At 36.8% G+C, this 21,946-nt stretch overlaps 3 protein-coding genes across 3 annotated transcripts; 1 reads left to right on the top strand and 2 right to left on the bottom strand.

Annotated features, from left to right (window-relative positions):
- Positions 1 to 1,542: 1,542 nt before the first annotated feature.
- Positions 1,543 to 9,244, bottom strand: LOC137714160 (uncharacterized). The gene is made up of 9 exons (XM_068453437.1): positions 9,087 to 9,244; positions 7,319 to 7,845; positions 6,898 to 7,002; positions 6,717 to 6,802; positions 5,493 to 5,917; positions 4,845 to 5,020; positions 4,571 to 4,653; positions 3,033 to 3,166; positions 1,543 to 2,165 (listed from the first exon to the last, which is right to left on the bottom strand). Exons 2-9 carry the CDS (start codon positions 7,682 to 7,684, stop codon positions 1,672 to 1,674), a joined length of 1,869 nt encoding a protein of 622 aa, XP_068309538.1. The 5' UTR covers positions 7,685 to 7,845; positions 9,087 to 9,244; the 3' UTR covers positions 1,543 to 1,671.
- A 5,828-nt stretch (positions 9,245 to 15,072) lies between these two features.
- Positions 15,073 to 18,361, top strand: LOC137715198 (homogentisate 1,2-dioxygenase). Its single transcript, XM_068454439.1, has 8 exons — positions 15,073 to 15,668; positions 15,763 to 15,842; positions 16,186 to 16,353; positions 16,527 to 16,702; positions 16,914 to 16,983; positions 17,080 to 17,234; positions 17,543 to 17,626; positions 17,964 to 18,361. The coding sequence occupies exons 1-8, from the start codon at positions 15,208 to 15,210 to the stop codon at positions 18,183 to 18,185; spliced, it is 1,416 nt and encodes a 471-aa protein (XP_068310540.1). The 5' UTR covers positions 15,073 to 15,207; the 3' UTR covers positions 18,186 to 18,361.
- A 136-nt stretch (positions 18,362 to 18,497) lies between these two features.
- On the bottom strand, positions 18,498 to 21,634 carry LOC137715199 (basic leucine zipper 34-like). Its single transcript, XM_068454441.1, has 4 exons — positions 20,681 to 21,634; positions 20,249 to 20,339; positions 20,014 to 20,140; positions 18,498 to 19,469 (listed from the first exon to the last, which is right to left on the bottom strand). The coding sequence occupies exons 1-4, from the start codon at positions 21,328 to 21,330 to the stop codon at positions 19,276 to 19,278; spliced, it is 1,062 nt and encodes a 353-aa protein (XP_068310542.1). The 5' UTR covers positions 21,331 to 21,634; the 3' UTR covers positions 18,498 to 19,275.
- Positions 21,635 to 21,946: the final 312 nt, after the last annotated feature.

Consider the following 21,946-nt stretch of genomic DNA (forward strand, 5'->3'; position numbering starts at 1 on the left):
AAATTCTCAATTGAATAAATCCTAAATAGAAATGAATAAAATTAAAAGAAAAAAACCCACCCAAAATCACCATTTTTTGGGTCGATCTTCTGTTGACATAAATGCTTTCAGTGTTTGTCGAATTTTTTACGGTTGTTGTTGAAGTGCTTCCTTAAGGTGGTTAATTAACGCCGAAAAAGGTTTGGCATGAGAGTTTGAGTTGTGGGAGCTAAAGATCCACAAGTTTATCAAATGAGACAATGCTTGGTGTTGACTCGGCTTAAGTTTTTTTAACGATGGATGAGTTCGGCCATGGTGGTTGAGTTTTATGTATAGGAAAATGGGCAACTTGAGGCTTGGTTTGTGGATTTGGTTGTTTTTTACGGTTGATGGAAAGGAAAGAATTGGAGGAAGGAGAGTGGGCAACTTGAGGCTAGGCTTGTGACTGGTGCAGGAGGCTTGCAGTAGGCAAGAGAGATTTCCAGCAGCTGGAGAAGAGGTTTTCTCTTTTGCTTGCAGCTGACTATGGTGTCTTCCCCCCTATTCATACGATGTTGGCTTGTTTTTATGAAGGGTGAAGGCTGTCTATTATTTATGCTGGGTAAAAGGATGTTTCAGAAACTACTTATTTCCAACGGGTAAATCAATGGATTGGATTGGAACCGTCCTATGGATTCCTTCCATCAAATTCATAAATCCTGACCTTTTAAATTTGATCAAATGGTTAAAAACATGGATATTATTTGAAAGTTATAATAATTTTAGTCATTGAATCAAATTTCAAGGGTCCATATTGATATATTTGATGGAAGAGATCTAGAGATGATCCCTTTCTCCTATTTTCAACAGCTAAAGGAGTGAAATGAAATCATTTTTCTAACCTATGGATAAAAACTAAGGTAAGATGAGTTGCAACATGAATAGGTACATGGGAAATATATGTCTTGGTGCAAGAAAGGAGAATATGTATCTCTTGGGTCGATATGCTGTTATAGAATTAGGTTCTTGTCATGAACTCTGCACTAATGGGTTTGGACTTTGGTGCTCCCAAGCATGGCAGAGTCTCCATTATTGAAGAGTCTTCATGAGCTTTGTGGATCTCTACAACCTTCCACACCTCAACCCCTCTAGCAAGCCTCTGTAAAATCATGTGTCCTGGGTCATGTGAGCTTCGTAGGTGTTGAATTTAAATGGATGGTGCCGAACGTGTTGTGATATATTTTCTTGTTTGATATGACATGATAATTAATTAAAACTTATGTAAAACCTTACTTTGAGTATTAATTTTTCCGATACTAAAACAACACAGGTATTGAAATTATTCCAATTTTCAAGTCTTGACTTCCAATTTTTATTGATGCACATGGAAATTAAAGAAAAGGGCGAATACCACATTAAAGTTTATACTAAAATACCTAAAAAATCATGAATTAATCAATTAGTGGGAATTAGTTGATCCAATAACCGTCTTTCCCTCTCCTGATTTATGACTTCTCCTTTTCCAAGTAAACATGTCACTAGCGTAAAAATTGAGCTTCATGACCTTTTCAGGCACAACTAGGAGATTCAATGCCCTTTTCGATTTCACTAATATAAATAGATAAATAAAAGAATGATATCCTGATTTTGATTGCTTGAGCTGCAAGGAAACAAAAGAGTTACAAAATATGATCAGGCTTTGTCTCCATAAACTCATCTACTTCTCTGTTCAAAGTTTGATTGTATTCTAACTGAATTTTGAATGTTGGTCTGCAAAAACATGAGCAAATCCCTCTCATTTTCTTTCTCTAAACTGGCATAAGCATCCACAAAGTACGAAAACTCTGACCCGTACATATGCACCGCGCACGATGCTTTGTAAGTTAAGAGCTGCAGCTCACCCGTTGCAATCTCCGAGGTTAGCGTCTGGTGGCTGAAATGACGTGTACGCCACCATCTGCAGCGAAATCTCCAACTCTCTCCAGATTTTCCCTCTATAAACATTTTGGGGGTCCTATTGAAACAAACGGAGTAGTGTTCTTTATGTTCACCTTCATTTCCGTTCAGACACACGGACATTCGGTCCTCGTCATACTGAGAAAGCTTCAGGAAACATAAAGCAAATTCTCTCCAGGTGTTGTAGTCTGCATAGGTTGCATCTAAATGCAAAGCTATCATTTCCAGTAGACTCTCGAGACTATATTCATCTGCATTTGAAACAATAGTTTCTCTTAAATTATAAAAAAGTTCATATAAAATATTTTGTTCGTGAGTGTCACAGTGTCTTTTCAAAAGAATGAGATAAACTACATAAACAAGAAGAGGTGTATTAATTCCTAAAAATATATAGCCCAAAATGACCAAAGACAGAGAGAGACAAAGGATTTCCAGGATTTTCGGAAATAGGACCAAGTTTATTGTTAGTCCCAAACCGATTTTGTAAGTCGAGACATTTAAAACCTTGAAAACTTAGAAAATGAGGAAGACTATTAAGTTCCACAGCAAAATGATCAGGGATTTGAGAAAATGAAGAAAATAGACATTATCTGTATAATGGAGAAGTTGGCACCTAGGGAATTCTGGTCATATACTTACAAGAAACTTGGTTTCAATTCCAAACCATGTGAAGTTCAAAGCGACAAGTGGGATTAGACAGGTTCAAAGGGATTTTAACAATTGGAACAGCAACAAATAAATTACGTGTTCTACAAAAACCTTTTACTAGTAAAAAGAAAAAGTTCTAGCGAAGGAGATGTAATCATGTCAATCCTCAAAGTAACTTCAAAAATTTCTAAACGCTCGATAAGGGGTTTTACATCTTGAGAGATTTTTTTCTTTAGGTTTATTTCTTTAAGAGAATTGTCTAACTTAAGAGAAATGAAGAATTCTCGATATGCTCCGTTAACTGAGCTAGAGAGAACCCTTGAATTTATAAGATTGCTCCTCAGATGATGTATCTTTTCTAATTACATGAATGTGAAATATGTATAATTACATGATCAGCATGTAATGTTAGTGTTCTGTCTGTTTGCAAGAATAATGCGCATATGAACAAGCTGAGAAAAATCACATACCATTTTGATGCAGTTGAACAAGTTTTGCCAATGAATTGTAACAGGTTGGATCGTTCTTTAAGACATCCTCAAAACAGGTAGAAAGAAGGGCGCTGTTGTAACGATCAAATTGCTCCAAAAGTGTAGCCCTTAATCTGCCCAACGTTTACATGTTAAATCTTTACTGTCATGTGATTGGTCACAAGACCATAGAGTAATAACTAGCATGAGAAAATAAATCCATATCTCACAAACAGAACTAAAGCAACAAAAAGTTAAGCAAATATTTAGAAATGAGGTAGTATTTGAATTATTGGAATGAACCTTGGAATAGAATGCGCATCCATATTCCATAGGAATACTCCAGGTTTGGTTGACCAAAACCAAAACCACAAATGAGCATTCCTATACAATGTCACTCCATCAAAAGGATGGTTGATACCGATGTCTTTCTTGTAATCGTGATTCCACCCATTCAAAGTTCGGTTCAACAACATACACTACCTTAAGTCATTAGTTATTTACAAAAAGAGATCCAACTTCACCAATGATGGTCCAATATAGGAACTTTAACATGCAAATGTTGAATGATAAAAATTGCTAAAAAAAAAAAAAAAAAAAAAAAAAAAAAAAAAAAATCAAAAGTCCTGAAATTCAGACTCTAATACATGGTCATTTTTTTTACAACTGCTGTAAGCAGACAGCGTATTTTGTTTCAACTAATCTAACCAAAATTCAAGATAAGTTATAATGATCAAGAACGAGATTACCTAAATGATAACATGTTAATACAGTGTCTCATAGCAGGTAAAAAAAAAATAACACATCACCAGAAAAGCCATCACTTTAACAACACAACTGTTAGTAATTGTCAGACTTTTGAAGAAGGAATTCCTAGGATCTACTTTCTACCAGAGCTGCTGTAGTGAAGCCAATGTTGACCTTTTAGCGCTGTTCAGAAAACCAGACCTACCCGACTTGTCTGACCAGACGAACTCAGAACCAGCTTGCCGCCAGTTTCTTAACTTAGAAAACCATTACCCAACTAATCGACAAAGACCAGGAAACCAGTCCGGAGTCGAATAAGTATGCTTACTGTGTTTTTCTTCTTTGGAGAAAACATTATTTTGAGATTGTAAATGCTGTTTTCCAAATAAAGTGTGCCTTATTCCTATACAAAGAGACATTTCTGCCCTTGATTTTTGTTAAGCTCCTTGATTTTATTTTCAATTTCTTGCAATCATTTCTTTCGGTGCTGTCATTGTTATTTCATTCAACTTCTTCATCCTAGTGACAAGTTAGCACCAATTAGTCATTTATTAACGTATTACTAGTATCACCACCTCCAACTTCACTGCTATGACCAACCGCCACTGCAGCAATCATTAGTCAAATCCTATAGAGTAAAATATCATTTCACCTTTTATCCCATGTTTTCTAGAATCAATTTCATAGAATTTCCTATTAATTTCCATTCATCTGGTGCGCTTTCTAACTTATATATTCAATTCACATTCACAATCAGAGACAAAAAAGAAATTTGCCAAAGAAATCAGTACCGAATTGGCAGTGCAGTATTTGGACTACAGCAGTTTTCAATCTCATTGAGGGCTTCTTTTACTTGACCTCCAATCAGCAACAGCTGCCACATAAAGAAAAAGCCTGAGAAGAGAGTACTTGAGTTTTGGCAGGGTACCATAAGCTACAACTATATCACTTGGTACTTAAGTACATTAATAAAAATTATAATAGGGTTGCCATAACATTAGCAACTAGAATTTTATAAAAATCATATTAAGATAATGTTCTTACTTTACTAGAACAAATTTTTACCTGTACCAAAGGAAGTAAGGCCTGCAAAACTGGGGGTGTGGAGTGAAGAGCTAGCCTTAAATACTTCACTGCATTCCTAAAAGTGTCATTAAAAATTGTCGTCTGTGAATTGATGAAATCCTCCCTATCTGTAGATTCTGGCAATCGTATGGGAAGTAACAGAGATTCCAAGCCCTCTGAAATAATGAATGATAAATCAGGTATATATCATATATGTCCACAATAATGAATAGAACAAAAATATACTTAGGAAGTTAATAAACACCTAAGAAAATACAGAGTGAATGGAAACAATGATTTGTTAATTGTTAGTAAAAGTAACAGATGTGTACTACAAACGCGCACATACAATATGTTGAGTAATGGACGCATTCTGGTTACAACCAGTATCTGGTAATTGTAGTCAAGACTAGCAGACTAAACAACGCATGTACTATTTTGAACTGTGCTAATTTAAATCAGCTGGAACTAGATTAAAAAACTTATACCTTCCCCCTTTATAGCAACTGCATTTACAGAAACTCTTCATCATGAATATGGATGAGATAAGGGACAATGTTTATATTTCCTTATACAAAGAAAGAAATTCAATGATTGAAAGCCTAACACATAACATCAATGAGAGAATGCAGGAAACTGGTTACTCACCAAGGGCTTGAAAAACGGGAGCATACTGCATTTCACCATCATTTTCATTTTCTGTATCTTCATCAGGGTCTGCATAGAAACTTTGGGTCCCAAAGTTTGGTTGAGAATTTTCTATCTCCATGTCATCGACCTCCATAGATATATCTCTATGTATGCCACCGTCGGCACCAATATATGATACTTTATCATTCATTACAGAGGTCTCTGAACCACATTGAATGCCAGTACCAGCCTCGTGAGTATTACCTGCATAATGCCCCTCTGAGTGTGGAAGTAGTTCATTTGATTCCCTCGCAGTGTAAAACTGGTCGGACTCCCTCCATTTCATTTCATTTGGAAGATTGGAATACCACAGTTGCTGGTATGCCAATCCTACAATCATCATTAACAGTGGTTCATTTCCAAACTCCTTTAATTGTGTGAGACTGGAAGAAAAAACAAATATAATTGATTAGGTGACGTCTTGCATATGGTATCTCTTAAAAGCCACCATATTTGCAGCCTAAATCAGATAAAAAAAGGAAAAGTTAATTCAAAACTAATACGGAAAATTGAAGACTCATTTCTGCTAACCAACAAGCCAATTTTGTCTTTCGTTTGTTAATGTCTGTACTTAGCCAAATAAAAGTGGCAGAGAAAGTGGCAGAGAAAGTCCACCTATAACAAATATCAAGGATATAAAAACTACATGAAAATGAATTACAGACGTGAGATGCAAAGAGACACAACACAGACACAGGAAAATAAAATTCTAGAAATAAAGCATGGCATAGTGGGAACACAAAAAAAAGTATACGTTTCCCTACTTACATAACAAGTTCAAGTACAATTCAAAAAAGAGAGAAAATTTAGTTATCAGAAAATTCTTTCTAAAAGTAGCAAACTCAACATGTAACTTTAAAAAATTTGGACACACACAACACGTTGTCAAAAGGAAACAAGAGAATCATAAGTCAAAGGGATGGATGATACCCTGATGAAAAATTGTTTGTTCTATTCATTGCCTCTATTGAGTAAAGATAAAGAACGGCCAAAAATTTCTTGAGAAATCATAAAAATGCAAGTCAAATGTCAGCATTACTCAAATATATAACACATGGGTTTCCTGATTCAATGTTGTGAATGATGAACTTGCAAAAACAGCATTCAATAGGATAACAGTACAGAAATTGCTACCATATGCAGAAAGCTGCCAAGGAGTGAAAATATAAGACTCATACATACATCACGGTAGAGTGATGGGCATGCTCATCGTAATTTCCTTCAGTAATCAACAAAGTAATACGCTCCAGTTGAAGCGCATACCGGTACTGCTCAACAAAAAGAAAGTATGAGTAATCAGTATAAATATATACCGAAATTAAATGCATAAGCCAGGTAAAATCATAGCAAATATAAAACAAACCTCAGGCGAGTAACCTGCCATCGCATTCCTCCCCTCCCAAACAGCATAAGCTTCCATAACCTTATAAGCATTGGAATCCAAATGCTCAAGCATTTCCATCAAAACCTAAAATACATTACCAAAAACCAACAATAAAATTATTACTGCTAAAGGGTTATTCTCAAAACAATCAAATTATTCAATGGGCTATTTCTCCCTAGATAAGAACACTTAAAATTCAATACTTTATGAAAAAAAAACCACCTAAGAACTCAATTAGAGCATGAAAAGTGGATAAATGACGGGTTTTTTTTCCCTAATTGAGCTTTCAAATTGTTTTTCGATAAAACTTAGAATTATCAGAGTGCTTCTTCTAATTTACTACTATTCAATTTCGAACACCAATTAAAGCCCAGAAAGCTTCAAACTTTAATCTCATTACCCAATACTTGAACCGGTTGTTCGCCGGCGACCTGTCTTTCCGGCTGCCCTCCAACAACACGCTCAGGACTCCGCTGGCTTCGACCCAGTTGCGCTGCTTGACAAGCTTCCGCAGGAGCTTGGTGAGCCGGGCGCGGTGCTCGGCTCGGGGTCTTGTGGAGCCGACACAAAGGAGATAGGAGGGCTTGCTCAGGGACAAAACGATTCGTTTGAGGAGTTTTTGAACGTGGGGAGGCACTGCGGGGTGAGTTTCGTCATTGTCGGTGGACTTTCTTTTGAGGCAGTTCAGTTTGCTTGGACTGTTTGGAGTGTTTTGGTGCGGGTGTGGTGAGTAGAGTTCGGGTTCCGGTGAGAGAGCGTCGGCCATGCAGAGATCCAAGTCGCCAAAAAAAAAAAAGAGGATTTAAGTCGGGAGGGTTTTGGGTTTTCAGAATTGGGCTGCTTGGAGTTTTGTTGGGCTTTTTTGAACAATTAATGACCTGCTTCATATGTCACCATTGATGTTGAGAATTGGTATGCTGATTTCACCTGGAGAATAACAACCACCTCAAAATGAATTTTAAATATTTTTAATTTTCTCCAATATCTTAACACAACTATTTCACCAAACAATATTGCTTGGAACAAAGTCGAATAGTTAGAGATCATATATTACAATTTCTTCCTATTCTTCTTTATTTCGTAATGAACAATATATCAAAAAGTCACAATTTTTTAGCAAAAAAAACAGTCACATAATTGTTGATTACCTCCATACAATTCATATGTCCGAGTTCTCAGACTCATAGCATACATACTATTCTTCTTCTTCTATGACAAAAGCACTCGCATTTATCAATCAACACTTACATGAACAACAACATGCCAACAAAAATTGACTTGAAAAAACCTCGTTTTCATATGTTTTATTACTTTGCTGATGTGATGTACTCAAAATAAATCTTTAGATTGGCCCAAGTGTTATGTTTTTCATGTATATAAACTGATAATGTTCGTGGCGGTGTCACTCTTCTTGTATATACCAGATAAGCAAAAAAAATCAACAAAAACCCAGAAAAGCAGCTCACAAATGTAATTATATGAATGCAAGAGGAATCGGCATCTTACTTATAATATCAGACTCATGTTTATGATCATGATGAACTCTTTACGATCCAAAAAAAATCACTCTTTTTTCTTGATATACAACTCAGGCCAGGAAACACTAAAACACAACCCCTAAATCCAACTGAATCAGATGTAAAACAAATTCGAATATAATTTTCTAAATTCAGATTAAAAAGAATCTATTTGTTTGGGGCAGATGAAATTGCAGTCCCCAGGCAAAATTTCTAATGGTTAAATTGGATTAGACAAAATCATGAAAATTTTTCTAAAGCAGATTTTGACATGGAATAGGTCAATACGGTAGGAATCGTTTCAGAGCGTCCGAGGAATCGTCCAATTACCGTCGGAAAGCATGAATCCGAACAAAGCTCCTAGGTTATAGGGAGATGCAGTTGATGTGAAATCCAACATGCAAAGGTTGAAGGAGAGGAATTTCACGAATCTGAATATACCTTAACTCAACGAAAACACGAAGGTACCTGAAGAACTAAAGCTTCAAGCTTCAAGCTAACCAGTAAAAAATCAAGCTTTCTAATCAGAACAAACATGAATTAATCTAATTCAGTCAATAAAAAAAATTAAAAAACTGATACAAATCATAGCACAAATACACAATTAATCGATAAACCCAGAAATTTTAAATAGTGTTTTAGATAAATTACCTGAAATTATCGGCAGTTCAAGCGCGGAATTGAAGGAAAGAGAGAAGGGCGTGGACGGCGGCTTGTGGCGCAGCTGGTGATGCTTTGTGAAGTGTGAGCGGGGTTTACGGCGGGTGAGCTGGGTATATATGCCTGGTGATGCTTTGTGAAGGCTGGAGAAGACGAGAAGAAGAAAGGGGTTAAGCTGGGTTTAGGGCGGGTAAGATGGGCTGGATAATGGGGATTATGGGCCGTTGGGTTTTTTATTTTCTCAATTTTCTCTCTCTTAATAGACACGTGACTTCTTCTGACTGGTTAATTAATATACACAACATGATCCTTCCCACACTATATCACAACACACAAGACTTGGGGGGTGTATTCAATTGAGAATTTAAGAGACTTTAATGGATTTATAAATCCATGGATTTTTATGGAGCTTAATAATTAATTAAAAAAAGATTTTTCACCACTGGGAGTAGAACCCGATAGATCAATAGTCCCAAGTTTAATATTGCTACCACGGATTTGTGATATCTTTCCTTCACTAAGGGCTAGTTTAGTATTGATGTGCTTTTTAAAAAAACTTCTACTATGTTGTGAGAATAAACAGTTGTAAAATAAAGTTGTTAAGTGTTTGGTAAACCTTTTTTTTTTTAAATGAAAACTAATGAAAATGACTTCAAATCTTTGCATTTTAATGAAAAACCATACACTAATTTTATTTAATGATAAGGATAAAAAAAATAAAAAAAAAATAAACATAAAAAGTAAAAATCGTGATTAGTGACGTCTATAAAAAAGCAGTTGTCATTCGCTGCTTCCCCGGTTGGACCAAGGAGGCACTCCAGTCCTCTTAGGTATGATTCTAGCTCCATTAAAGGCACTCCAGTGGCAGTAGGTAGTTGGTAATCAATCTAGTGAGGGAGAGAGTGTGTGTGCATGTAAAATAAAAGTGAGCATGTAACTAAGGTAGATTTTGTTGAGTTGAAGAAGATTGAATAAAAGATTGGCCAGGCTTTGTTAGAGGGTGGAGGAGGAAGCGAAGAGACAAGAAAAATCGATCGGTTTGTGATTTTTGTGTTTGTTTCAGTTGTCGCCATAACTAATATCAACTTATGTTTTCTTCTTCTTTTTAATATCCTTTGTGTAGTGTCCCCTACCCACCCACCCAAAACTCCATCAGACCCAGATTTCAAACCCAGATTTGATCCAAGATGCTAGAAGACATTACTAGCAACATATTACAACAAAACCAAGCTCATGTTACCTCGTATTTTCAAAGGTTGTAGCTCGATTCCATTAGAGCAACTCTCATCGAGAACCCATTGCTTGGATTATCCTACTTCCCATTACAGAATTTAACATGCAATGGTACCATAGGGATCCCCAGCTTGCGCAGGTCTTGCATTTGGTTGTTTGAGGTCTCAATTAAATTGGAATTTGTGGTGATGGTGCTTGGAGTTCTTTTTGGCTATGGTGGTTTAGAGAGAAGGCAGATGATAAACCAAATATTCAGGATCTTTCTCCAGGTCAGCAATGCATGGTAAAGGACTCTCCAAGTTAGCTACACAAGTTGGATACTCTTTAAACTCTTCAACATATAGAAAGGAATCACAATCCTTTCTTATCTAAAACTCATGTGCAACTTAGTTTTGAATTTCAAATGTAATCAGATGATATGTTTATACTGTAACCAACCTCATCTTGTAATCTCTATATAATGAAGTCCATACCTCACGCATAATTAATTGAGTTGAGTTTATGCAATCAGTATTTACAACCCTAGCTTAAACTCTTTCAACAGAGAATTCGAAAAGAGAGAGATAGTTTTGGAGTGTTCATGGGGGAAAAGGAAGAGAAGAAAGAAAAGGGGAAGAAAAGAGAGTGGGCGGGCTTACAAACACAACACAATAGTGTAGTACTGTTAAATTTCATAAACAATGTAGTAAATTTCATAAACAATGTAGTAAATTTCATAAACAGTGTCGTAAGTTTTCATAAATAGTGCAGTAAATTTCATAAACAGTGTGAGGACGCATAAGTCCGCGCGTCAAATTTGTTTTAAATTTTTTTTTAATATTAAAATTATGTCATTTTCATTAAAATTTAAGTTCTTTTGTCCTTTTTATTAAAATTTGAGGGTTTGTCATTAAAATTTAAGTCTTTTTAATTAAATAAAGTTATAGCATGATTTTTTATTAAAATAAACTTAGTCTAAGCCCTTTTCATGAAAGTTCCATTTTTTTAAAGTGCTTTTAATAATAAAAAAAAAGTGTCCGAGTGTTTGGTAAACTTTTATATAAATTGCTTTGAATATGTTAAATGACTAAAAATAATATAGTATTTAACGTGATATAATAATTGTCAAAGACAATAATGCAAGGACACATATTGTATTTTTGTAAAACATGTGGGAGTATACTTGTTATTTGAAAAGTTCACTAAATGAGAATTGATTACTATGATTTGGAAGAAAATAAAAATACTTTTTTTTTTGGTTTTACCAAATACATTTAATGTTTCTACTTCCATTGATAGTAGTATTTTTTATTTTTTTTTAGTTTATTTTACCAAACACATTTAATGTTTTAAATTTTTTAATAAACTGCTTCTTTTGAAAGCACCACAAACCCAAACACCAACCTTAATTATATTTAAACAAAAACTGAGTCATTTGTTGGTTTATTTATTTTTCTACTAGGAGAGTGGTTTATGCACAATTTTTCTCCACATTTTGAAAAAGAAAATTTTATGGAATCTATATATCCCCCTGCACTTAGCTTTCCGCTACACTCATTATTTTTAATCAAATCAACATATTTTTAAACCCAAAGTTACTTCCCAAACCACATTCTAAACCAAATTCACCATGTAAATTTATATTTACACCTATTTAAAAAATAAAAAAATCAAACTCAAAGCATATTTTCTCTCTTTTGACGTTATATCCCTTCAACTTGGACCAACGTCCATCAGTTCTATTACAATCGTCCTGTTCGATGGAAGTTCTAAGCTTTCAAAATCTTCTTCATGTAATTGCTTATGAGTATAAGATTTATTTATGCATTTCTCTCAGGTTGGTTTCACAGTAGTCTTAACTGAGTTCAATGATGATGGAATTTGTGAACTTTGTTGACCAAAATTCCTCACCTTTAGAGCAGGGACGGAGCTACAAATTTCTTTTAGTGGGGGCATCCTTAAATTCAACTAAGAAAATCTTATTATAGTATGACTTATACGCAATATGATAATATGGATGCTTTCAAATGATGATGTATCACAATGTTATGTTCCAAAAATTTCAGTATAATAGTGGAAAGTGGAAAAGTGGTAAGAAAAATATTAATACATGATAGGCAAGGGCAGAGCCAAAAAAATTTTTGTGGGTGGGCTAACTAAAAAACTTACCCCAAAATCAAATGATATTTTTTTTTTTTTGCTATATACATATTGTATGCAAAAATTTAAGTTAACTTCTGTATTTGAAGACTTAAAATTTGCTTGGTTTGAACTCAATTAAGCTTCGCATTTGCATACCACAAAATTTACAATGAATCATCAAATTTATATATAGATGCAAACACAAGAAGAAGATACAAAACTTGACATCTCAATTACAATCACACAACTAGTACAAAGCAAAACAATGAAAGTAGATGTAAAGGCAATATTAAAAAAAAATTGATTGTTTTACCAAAAAAATAAAAAAATTGATTGAAACTTATATAAAGCTCGCTGAATCAAAGCAGAATAATCTTGAACAAAATGGTATCACAATTTCCATGATAATTTTTATATTTCTAGTTGTGCTACATACACGCTAGATTAGTTTCATTAAAAAATAATTCTTCTTGCAGATTTTTTTGTCTATTTTATTAGACTATGCAGTAAAATACATATACAATTATACATATTGCCACAAACTTTCCCTAGGCTACAGCCCATCGTAGCCTTTGGTGTGGCTATGCCATTGGATGGGAGATGAGTTTTTCAGTTTGAATGACAGAGTAAGAGCACTTTTGCTCATATAATATTTGACATGAAGTATAAGTGGTATGAAGGTATGTTGGATATTAGATACATATATTTTATTCGAAGATAATGTGTGTATATTATATAACTCTAGTCAGCAACTTAATAAACGAATTACTTGAGTGGGGGCATCTGCTCCCAGTGAGCCTTCATTGGCTCCGTCCAAGCTTCAGAGCAACATTTGGTCCACATAGATGAAGGAAGTCGTGAATTGCTGATATTATTTTTTGAGAAAATTCATTAGCTGTAGTTATCTCATCATTTCCATTAGGAGCAGAAATGGACCCATCATGCGGTGAACAACATTTTTCTTTGACATAACAGTCTTCATATCTTCTTTTGACAAAGATTTTATTGGACACCCTTTTAAAAAATAAAAAAACAAAACTCAAAGCATATGTTCTCACATTTGATGTTCTCTCCTTCCAACACCAAACACTTGCATTTGTTGGAGTTTCCATCACCTTCTACAGCGTTGCTCTAAAAAATTCTAAGTTGTCTTGCGTGGCCATGTCAAACAAGCCGTCCCTTAAAAACTACTCTCTTGCAATACCCTTTTTCCTTTACAACTCCCTCTCTTTCTCAAGTTAAAAGCTTTGGCATAAATCCCTTTTTCCTTTCTTTTGTTTTGCATACATGCTTAGTTTAACAAAGTCCTTTTCTTTTGTTTTGCATACATACTCAGGCTAATAAAGCTCCTAGAGTCTCACATCGATTGGGGGCAGAAGCTAGAGACTATCCTCAACTATAAAAAGAGACCACTCTCCTACAACTAATTCCTAATGTCATTAGGGTACTTAAACTTATGTTCATAACTCACTAATGAAGTTTATGCTTGAACCCTTGTATTGTGTAAATTCTTCACTATTAATGAGAACTCCTCAACCCTCGTGGATGTAGCCAACTAAGGGTGAACCACGTACATCTTGTGTTCACTTTCCTATTTCTATCTCTTTACATATTATCCTCACTAGGTGACCGGAGTAACCTTACGAGGGTCACAAGCTTAACACTTTACGTGTCTCACTGATTTTGTGCATCAACAAGTTGCAAAATACACTGCTTCCTCCTGTAAGGCAAAATAAAGTTTCAAACTTTGAAGAAGAAGAAGAAAGCCAGAGAAATTAAAGGTCAAAAAGGGAGAAAAAAAAGGGAGAGGGGAGGGAGACAATGGGACGGAGAAAAAAGGTAGAAAAACGGGAAAATAAGAGGGGGAGGGAGAGAGGGGGATGGAGAAAAATAGAGAGGTCTTGAGAGGAAGGAAGAGGTTTCCAAAGAAAGAGAAAGGTAAATTAATAATAAGATACTAATAAATATGGATTAAAGAATATACTATTAGAGTTTGATAATTATCTTACTTCTTAATTCGACATTGTATCAAAACTTGTTAAATCATTCCAACTCAAGCTGTGAAGTTAACCTAGTCTGAGATAATCCACTAGCCCTTATTCTGTTGAGAGTAAGCTGCTGATTTCGGCCATGATGTTAGTTTTTTATCCATTCAATCCAAATTTCTATTAAATGGAAGTATGTGCACAACATGTGAGGGTAGTTCGGTCTCTTTGTTCTTTAAAATAATTGAAAACCATAGATTTCTAGAATGTCAACATATGCAAATCTGTGTGAATCTATAGTTTTTGTGTTTAAAGTCTAACGAAGCGACATTTTGTCCTCAAAGGAGAGTCATGTAGTATGCACGTGATAAGAGTTAATGTTAATTTCGATGAAATCTATAGAAAACTAACGGTATGAGATAATTGGCCAAAACATTTAATTTAAATCTTTGATTTTCTAATTGAAAAATTTGAGGGAAATCAAAAGTTAAATGAAATCTCACGGCAGTTTCCTATTCTCTTGAAACCGAATGGCACGTGATCCTGTCTCCATTTCCACTCCCTCCAAAATCAACTTCCATTTCCCCATACGACTCTCCAACTGATGAGCGTGTCACGTCATCACCATCGCCATCTTTCTTTCCCAAATCCAATCCAAATCCAAAATCCAAAATCCAAATCCAATCCAATCCAAATCCAAACAGAAGTTCTGTATCATATACACTTCGTAATGCTACCTGTAATAACAAAATCCACTTAATCCGGAAGCCCCGATGGAGCATCAGCAATCGGACATCAAAAGCAACGGCTCTTTATCCTCCACCTCCTCCTCCTTCTCTGACCTCCAGTACCAATCGGGCTTCCACAACCACTTCTCCTCCGAAGCTCTCCCCGGAGCTCTCCCCCACGGACAGAGCAGCCCCCTTCTCTGCCCGTACGGCCTCTACGCTGAACAAATCTCCGGCACCTCCTTCACCTCCCCTCGCAAGCTCAACCTCCGATCATGGCTCTACCGCGTCAAGCCCTCCGTCACCCACGAGCCCTTCAGGCCGCTCGAGCCGAGCCACAGAAAGCTCGTCTCCGAGTTCACCCAGGCGAACAGCTCCACCACGCCGACTCAGCTCCGGTGGAAGCCCGTCGATGTACCCGAGTCCCCCACCGACTTTGTTGAAGGGTTGTTCACCGTGTGTGGCGCCGGGAGCTCGTTCCTCCGCCACGGTTTTGCTATTCACATGTAATTTGTACTCTGTGATTTGCTGAACAAGTATATAGGGTGCTAAAGATTGAATTTTTATGCATGTTTTGATAATTGAGGGATAATTGTGTAGGTACACTGCCAACAAATCAATGGATAATTGTGCGTTTTGCAACGCGGATGGCGATTTCTTGATCGTTCCCCAGACTGGAAGTAAGTGGTTGATTTATGATGATCAATTGCAACTCTTTATTAATTTGTTTCACCATTGGGCGCTTAGATTTTGTTGGTAAATTATCAGTTTTTCGGTAGGTGGCCGATATTTCATCGCTATGTCATCCATATTTAATTGATATGGGGTTGGTTTTTAATTTTGATCCGTTCAGCAATTGGGATTTGATTTCTGATCATTTTAGCCAATTTCCCAAGTTCATTAGGTGTAAATTCTATTTGAATGCTGAAGTAATTAAGGGCTGTCGATCTTGGATTGAATTTGGGTTATGCAATGATCAAAGGCATTATTTGTGACACTCGATTGTCGATTGTGGTTGTGTAGGGCTCTGGATCACTACCGAATGCGGAAAGTTGCAAATTTCTCCTGGTGAAATTGCTGTATTACCTCAAGGATTTCGTTTTGCGGTTGATCTGCCTGATGGCCCTTCGCGTGGTTATGTGGCCGAGGTTTTTGGCACCCATTTTCAACTCCCTGATCTTGGACCAATTGGTAGGTACACCTCATGTCCTCATGCCCTCTTTCGGTTTTCACTTTTCAGCAGTGACAGAATCAGGCGTAGAATGATTGCTATTCTCGAATCTCAATCCAATAGAATGTTTGTTATTATTTTGAATGTTTTCATTATAAGTAGGCTGTGAGAGTGTAATTTTGATTACATGCAGGTGCGAATGGTCTCGCTGCTCCAAGGGATTTTCTTGTTCCCACTGCGTGGTTCGAAGAGAGTTCCCGACCTGGCTACATCATTATACAGAAATTTGGTGGTGAACTCTTTACTGCAAAGCAAGATTTCTCTCCCTTCAATGTAGTTGCTTGGCATGGCAATTATGCTCCATATAAGGTGAGTTATATTGTTGTTGCTACCTTCCTACTCATGTTTAAGAGTTGTTGCCCTTTTTTTTTTTTTTCTTGTTTTTTATTTTCATCGTTTGTGTTCAGTTTATATCACACAGAGGAATGATTAGTCTAAACTAATTCGTCTATATGATTATGGTATATGTACTCTCACCTTCCCAAGACCCGATTTGTAAAAAAACCATATTTTCTTGCAGTATGATCTGACTACGTTCTGCCCCTTTAACACTGTTTTATTTGATCATGGTGATCCATCGGTGAATACAGGTACATAGAAAATGGCTTTTCCTTTTTCCCCCATGTATTTTTCATTAGTAAAAATGTGTCACTTATCATGACTGATCTTATACCGTTGTGATGCAGTTTTGACAGCGCCAACTGATAAACCTGGTGTTGCATTACTTGATTTTGTCATTTTCCCTCCGCGATGGTTGGTTGCTGAGCATACATTCCGACCTCCATACTATCATCGTAATTGTATGAGTGAGTTTATGGGTCTCATCTACGGTGAATATGAGGTAATACCATGAACATGTTTACTACTATGTATCTAAATATAAACTTTGCTTTGAGGGTTTGAAGGAGCTCCACATACCTTGTGCTTTGAAACTGAATTTAGGGCCAAAAAGAAACCCTCCTAGTTTTGCTATAAATGCATGGAGAAAGCAGCTGCATTGTATATTAAAAATGTTATTTAGTTACCATGAGATGAAATAAATGTGTTGTCGTGACACTAGATGGGTGGTCTTCTTTTTGTTGTAAGGTTTGAGGGTCATCTGTATGTTAGACTCAGCACGGAAGAATTAACAAGTATTCTTGTTTTCAGGCAAAAGCCGATGGTTTTCTTCCTGGTGGTGCAAGCCTTCATAGCTGCATGACTCCCCATGGTCCTGATACCAAAACATATGAGGTAAACCTTTTTTATAAACAGTAATAAATAAAAGATGCTATTTATTCTACTACAAATGAGAAATTACGGGTGGCGCAACATATATTCTTGTTATGGATACACAGGAAAACAAACTACATGTTCACACCCTTTTTCTAGTAGTATGGAAAGAAAGGCTTGATGTTCGCTGAATTTTTTTTTTTTGGGTGAATTCACCGAACTGATATGGTTGACTGGTTCAATTTTCTTTTCCTTGGTGTTGATTGACTGGATTTCGGTTTTCACTTGTTAGTCATACAATAACTGTAAATGCTCAATGATCAGTCCTTGCTTAACACCGACTCTGTTGGATTCACAGGCTACCCTTGCGCGTGGAAATGAGGCAGGACCATTCAGAATCACTGATACTTTGGCTTTTATGTTTGAATCGTGTTTAATCCCCAGAGTATGCACATGGGCTCTTGAGTCTCCTCTCATCGTTCATGATTATTACCAGTGCTGGACTGGACTGAAATCACATTTCACACGTGGAAGGGTGAATGCTGAAGACGGAGATGTCCAGAATGGGAAGGAGGATTAAAGTGGAGACTGCCATGGCTAGTTTAGACGAATCGAAACTATAGCTTATACAAAGACTGTAAGCAATACAACCCTACTGAGTAAATAGTACAATAATACTAGTGTTAGTGTACCAAATATGCTTATTTGTATCCACTTCTGTATTAAAGCACTCTGCAATGAATAAGTCTTTCGTTACTTTGGAGCTTCTGTCAAGTTTAAGAGAGTTTTGCAACATCCTTGTACATTGACATGATCTGGTCTTTAGATTTTAAAGATCAACAAAATTGCTTGTTTACCGCTCGAATGGCGTTGTAGGTAAAACGTGACTGTTTGAACAGCTTAGAGACACTACTCTTCGAATGCTCGTAGGGCTCGTTAGGCTGTATGGCTGGTACAATACTAGATTGAGCATTGTATTTAGAAAGGACTGGCTGAGACGGTACTCTACATTCGAAAGCGAAAATCAGATGGTAACGCTTAAAAGATACAAAGCCAGACTGGTGGTAAAGAGATTTCTTGAAAGCTTAAGTTTTTTGGGCTAGTCGTAATCTAATAATTGACCAGTTAGGTTAGTGCCTCGAACTTGAAACGATGTTACTTGAAATAATGCATTACAGGTCAATTGTCACTCTTAAAATCCAAAAGTTTTATTTTCCTTTGATATAAGAGATATGCTACGCAGGATTAATCATTTAAAGCAAGAAGGGAATTTAAACTTATGTAAATACGATGGAAAACACACCACTTTAACAGGACTAAATTTATATACTTTTATATTTTTCTTCCAAAAGGATTCAATAACATAAACAAATAACGTCACACATTATTAGTCTAAAGGGCTAAGAAAAGCACAGAAAAATGATACAACAAAGTGGCCAACCTTCCCAACAAAAACAATTGATTACCGAAAATAAAAAAAATTTGTTTTCAGCATCCAATCCAAGCAGTCCACGTGTCCATGTTATAGCCTCCAATCTCACAACCTTGTCACGGGTCCCACATAGAAAGCATACTAGTGGAAACACTACACGTGAATGTAAGGCCAAAGTCAGCATTGTATGCCACCATATCATATATGCATCTGCATGCTGCATTATATTATATCAGCTTCAATTGAGAATTTGCTGCTCATTGTGATCCGTACAGACCATGATGTCTGGGTTTGATTGCTGCTGCTGCTGTTGCTGTTGCTTTTGATGCTGCTGTGCGTTTTGGTTTCCTTGATTGCCCATGTTCTTTAGGGTTTGGTGGTGATAGACCTGCCTTAACCTCTCTATTTCCCTCTTTAGTACCTCTTGATGAGCTGAAAAAAAGTCAATCGAAATAAAAATTAGAATAAATTCTTGGGATTTGGGTAAAATTCATGTTATATTTGGTGATGTTCCCATATAACGATACGAAATTTTAGACTAAAGTTGTCAAAATTATGAGAGGTATATTAAGACTTTGATACAGAAGAGAGAACTCACTGATCTAGTCAACTTAGTTAAGTCAGGTGTGCAGATAAATTTTGGGATTAACATATTTTTACTCTTACCCATGTTGAAAAACAACTAATAACAATTAGGGTTAATAATAATAATGCATAGAATATTGAATAGAAACACAAATTCCCACTTTTTGTTTGAAGGGATTAAAAGGTCTAAATCAATACTTTTTCCAATTAAGGAAGTTGGACAGTGATAGGAAAGAAAGGACTTTTGCTGATATTCCTGTGAATTTGTTCTCAAGTGGAAAAAGCACCATAAGGTGAAGATTGAGATAAGGGGTTCATGCATGCATTATCTTCACAACACTAATTAAACAATAATTAATCATGGTTTATTTTGAACTCATATCTTAATTACCATCTTTGAAAAGCTTGTCCTGAGCCAAAGCAGCAATCCGTTGCTTGAGAGCACTATTATCAACGTTTAGAATCAACCTCTGGTGGTCTAGAAATGCAACCCTTGGTGACAGTGCCGATACCTCCGACTTAATCACAACACAAACAAGTTTAATTAATTAAATTATTCACCAAACCAAATTAATTACCAATGATAAGGAATTAAGCAAAGCAAACTAATTGATCTTCTTGTATACCTGTAATGTTGTAACGCTGCGTTCAAGCTCTGAAATATATTGCAGCTTTCTCACTCTCGACCTCTGTGCTGATTGCCGGTTTGCCAAAATCCTACAATCACAACCCAAAGTTGTTTTTAATTAATAAGCTATATATATAGTTATAAATTAAGAGTTGTGCTATTCATACACATTTTTTTACCTTCCATATAGTTTTTGCTAATTTTTTTTTATCATCTTCAATTTATTCGATCTAACGGTTGAAAATTGAGAGGTGTGAGGAAGATAAAAAGGGTGTGTAGATAGCACCAAACATAAATTAACGACAATTTGGCAGCAACCAATTTTGCAGATCTTATTTTTTACGTGACAGATCTGGTTTAATTGCCCAAACCATGCATGCAAAATCCTGTATAACAAAATTGTTAATGAAATACATTGTTCTGAAATTACCTTTTGACCCTCTTGGGGTCAGCCGGGGAGGTTGGAGGTGGCGGGTGAGATTGAGCATTAGCGTCAGCCTCGCACGACGAGCTTTCAACCTCTCCGGGCTCAGTTTTCGGCTGCTGCTGGTCCAGATGAACCATCAATGGCTTCTTGTTATTATTATTTTCATTGTTAATATTGTTTTCGTCGTTATTGCTGTTCTGGTCGGACGGCGTGGACGGGCTGGAAGACGAGACGGTAGGCGGCACGGTCACCGACATGTCGTCAGAGAACATGGACATGAGCTGCTCGTCGTCTAGCCTGTCGAAGCCGAGGTTGTTGGTCGATCCGTGATGATGCATCATGGTGGCGGTGGGGTTCCTGCATTCCTCTTCTAGTATAAGCGGGGACTCTAAGAAGGCAATGGAGTCGCTCGCCGACCTCCGGTGCGCCCCGCGCCTGGCGGAGGAGAAGTCGAGGAACTCGTCGATCCAATTGTATGACGAGGATTGTTGTTGTTGTTGTTGGTTCGGTTGGTTGGAAGAGGGTTGGACGGCGGCGGCAGAAGTGGTTGTGGTGGTGGTGGGGATGAAATTGGCCATGGCGGGTAGCCTTTGGTGAGGGAAGGATGGCCAATTCTGTGTCATGCTTGGTATTTTAGGAGGTAATTGTGCCATTCTCTCACTGTGACCTCCCCAACCAAATATAGGGTACCCTAAAATATGTGTGTTATTAAAGAGAGAAACCCAAAACCCAAAACCAAAAGCCAGAAACCAAATCCCAAGAAAAAAAAAACAAAAAAGAAAGAAAAGGGAAACACCGCCAACAACCAACCCAACAAACAACTTACAACTGCAATGATCCCTTAATCTTTAGGGCAGTCCTAAAAAAAGAGTAAAGAGAGATATTAAAGGGAAGTGAGCAGGGCAGCAGGATTACATGGGCAGCTGCAGGAAGAGCAGGAATCCGAATGCAACATGCAGCTAGCAATAATCATAAACATAAATGAATGAGTGGCATTTGAGGTTTTGGAGAGGGAGGGAGGTGGGTCACATGGGGGTGGAGATATTAGCGACAGCTAGCAACAGCTGGGGAGGGAAGAAGGTGAGGAGGATTGGGGTAGGACTCCCTCCAAAAGGGTTTCGATTCACTACTGGAAAAAGTCTCTCACCACTGCGTTCTCTGCATAGTTTATTAACTGAAGGGAATCAGCCCCCACCCCACGTGCCGATATGACACCTCTTCCTGCCCTTTCTCCCTCTCCAGTCTCCACCCCATTACATTATAGATGTA

The sequence above is a fragment of the Pyrus communis genome, chromosome 14 (assembly GCF_963583255.1).
Source record: "Pyrus communis chromosome 14, drPyrComm1.1, whole genome shotgun sequence".
Lineage (NCBI taxonomy): Eukaryota > Viridiplantae > Streptophyta > Magnoliopsida > Rosales > Rosaceae > Pyrus > Pyrus communis.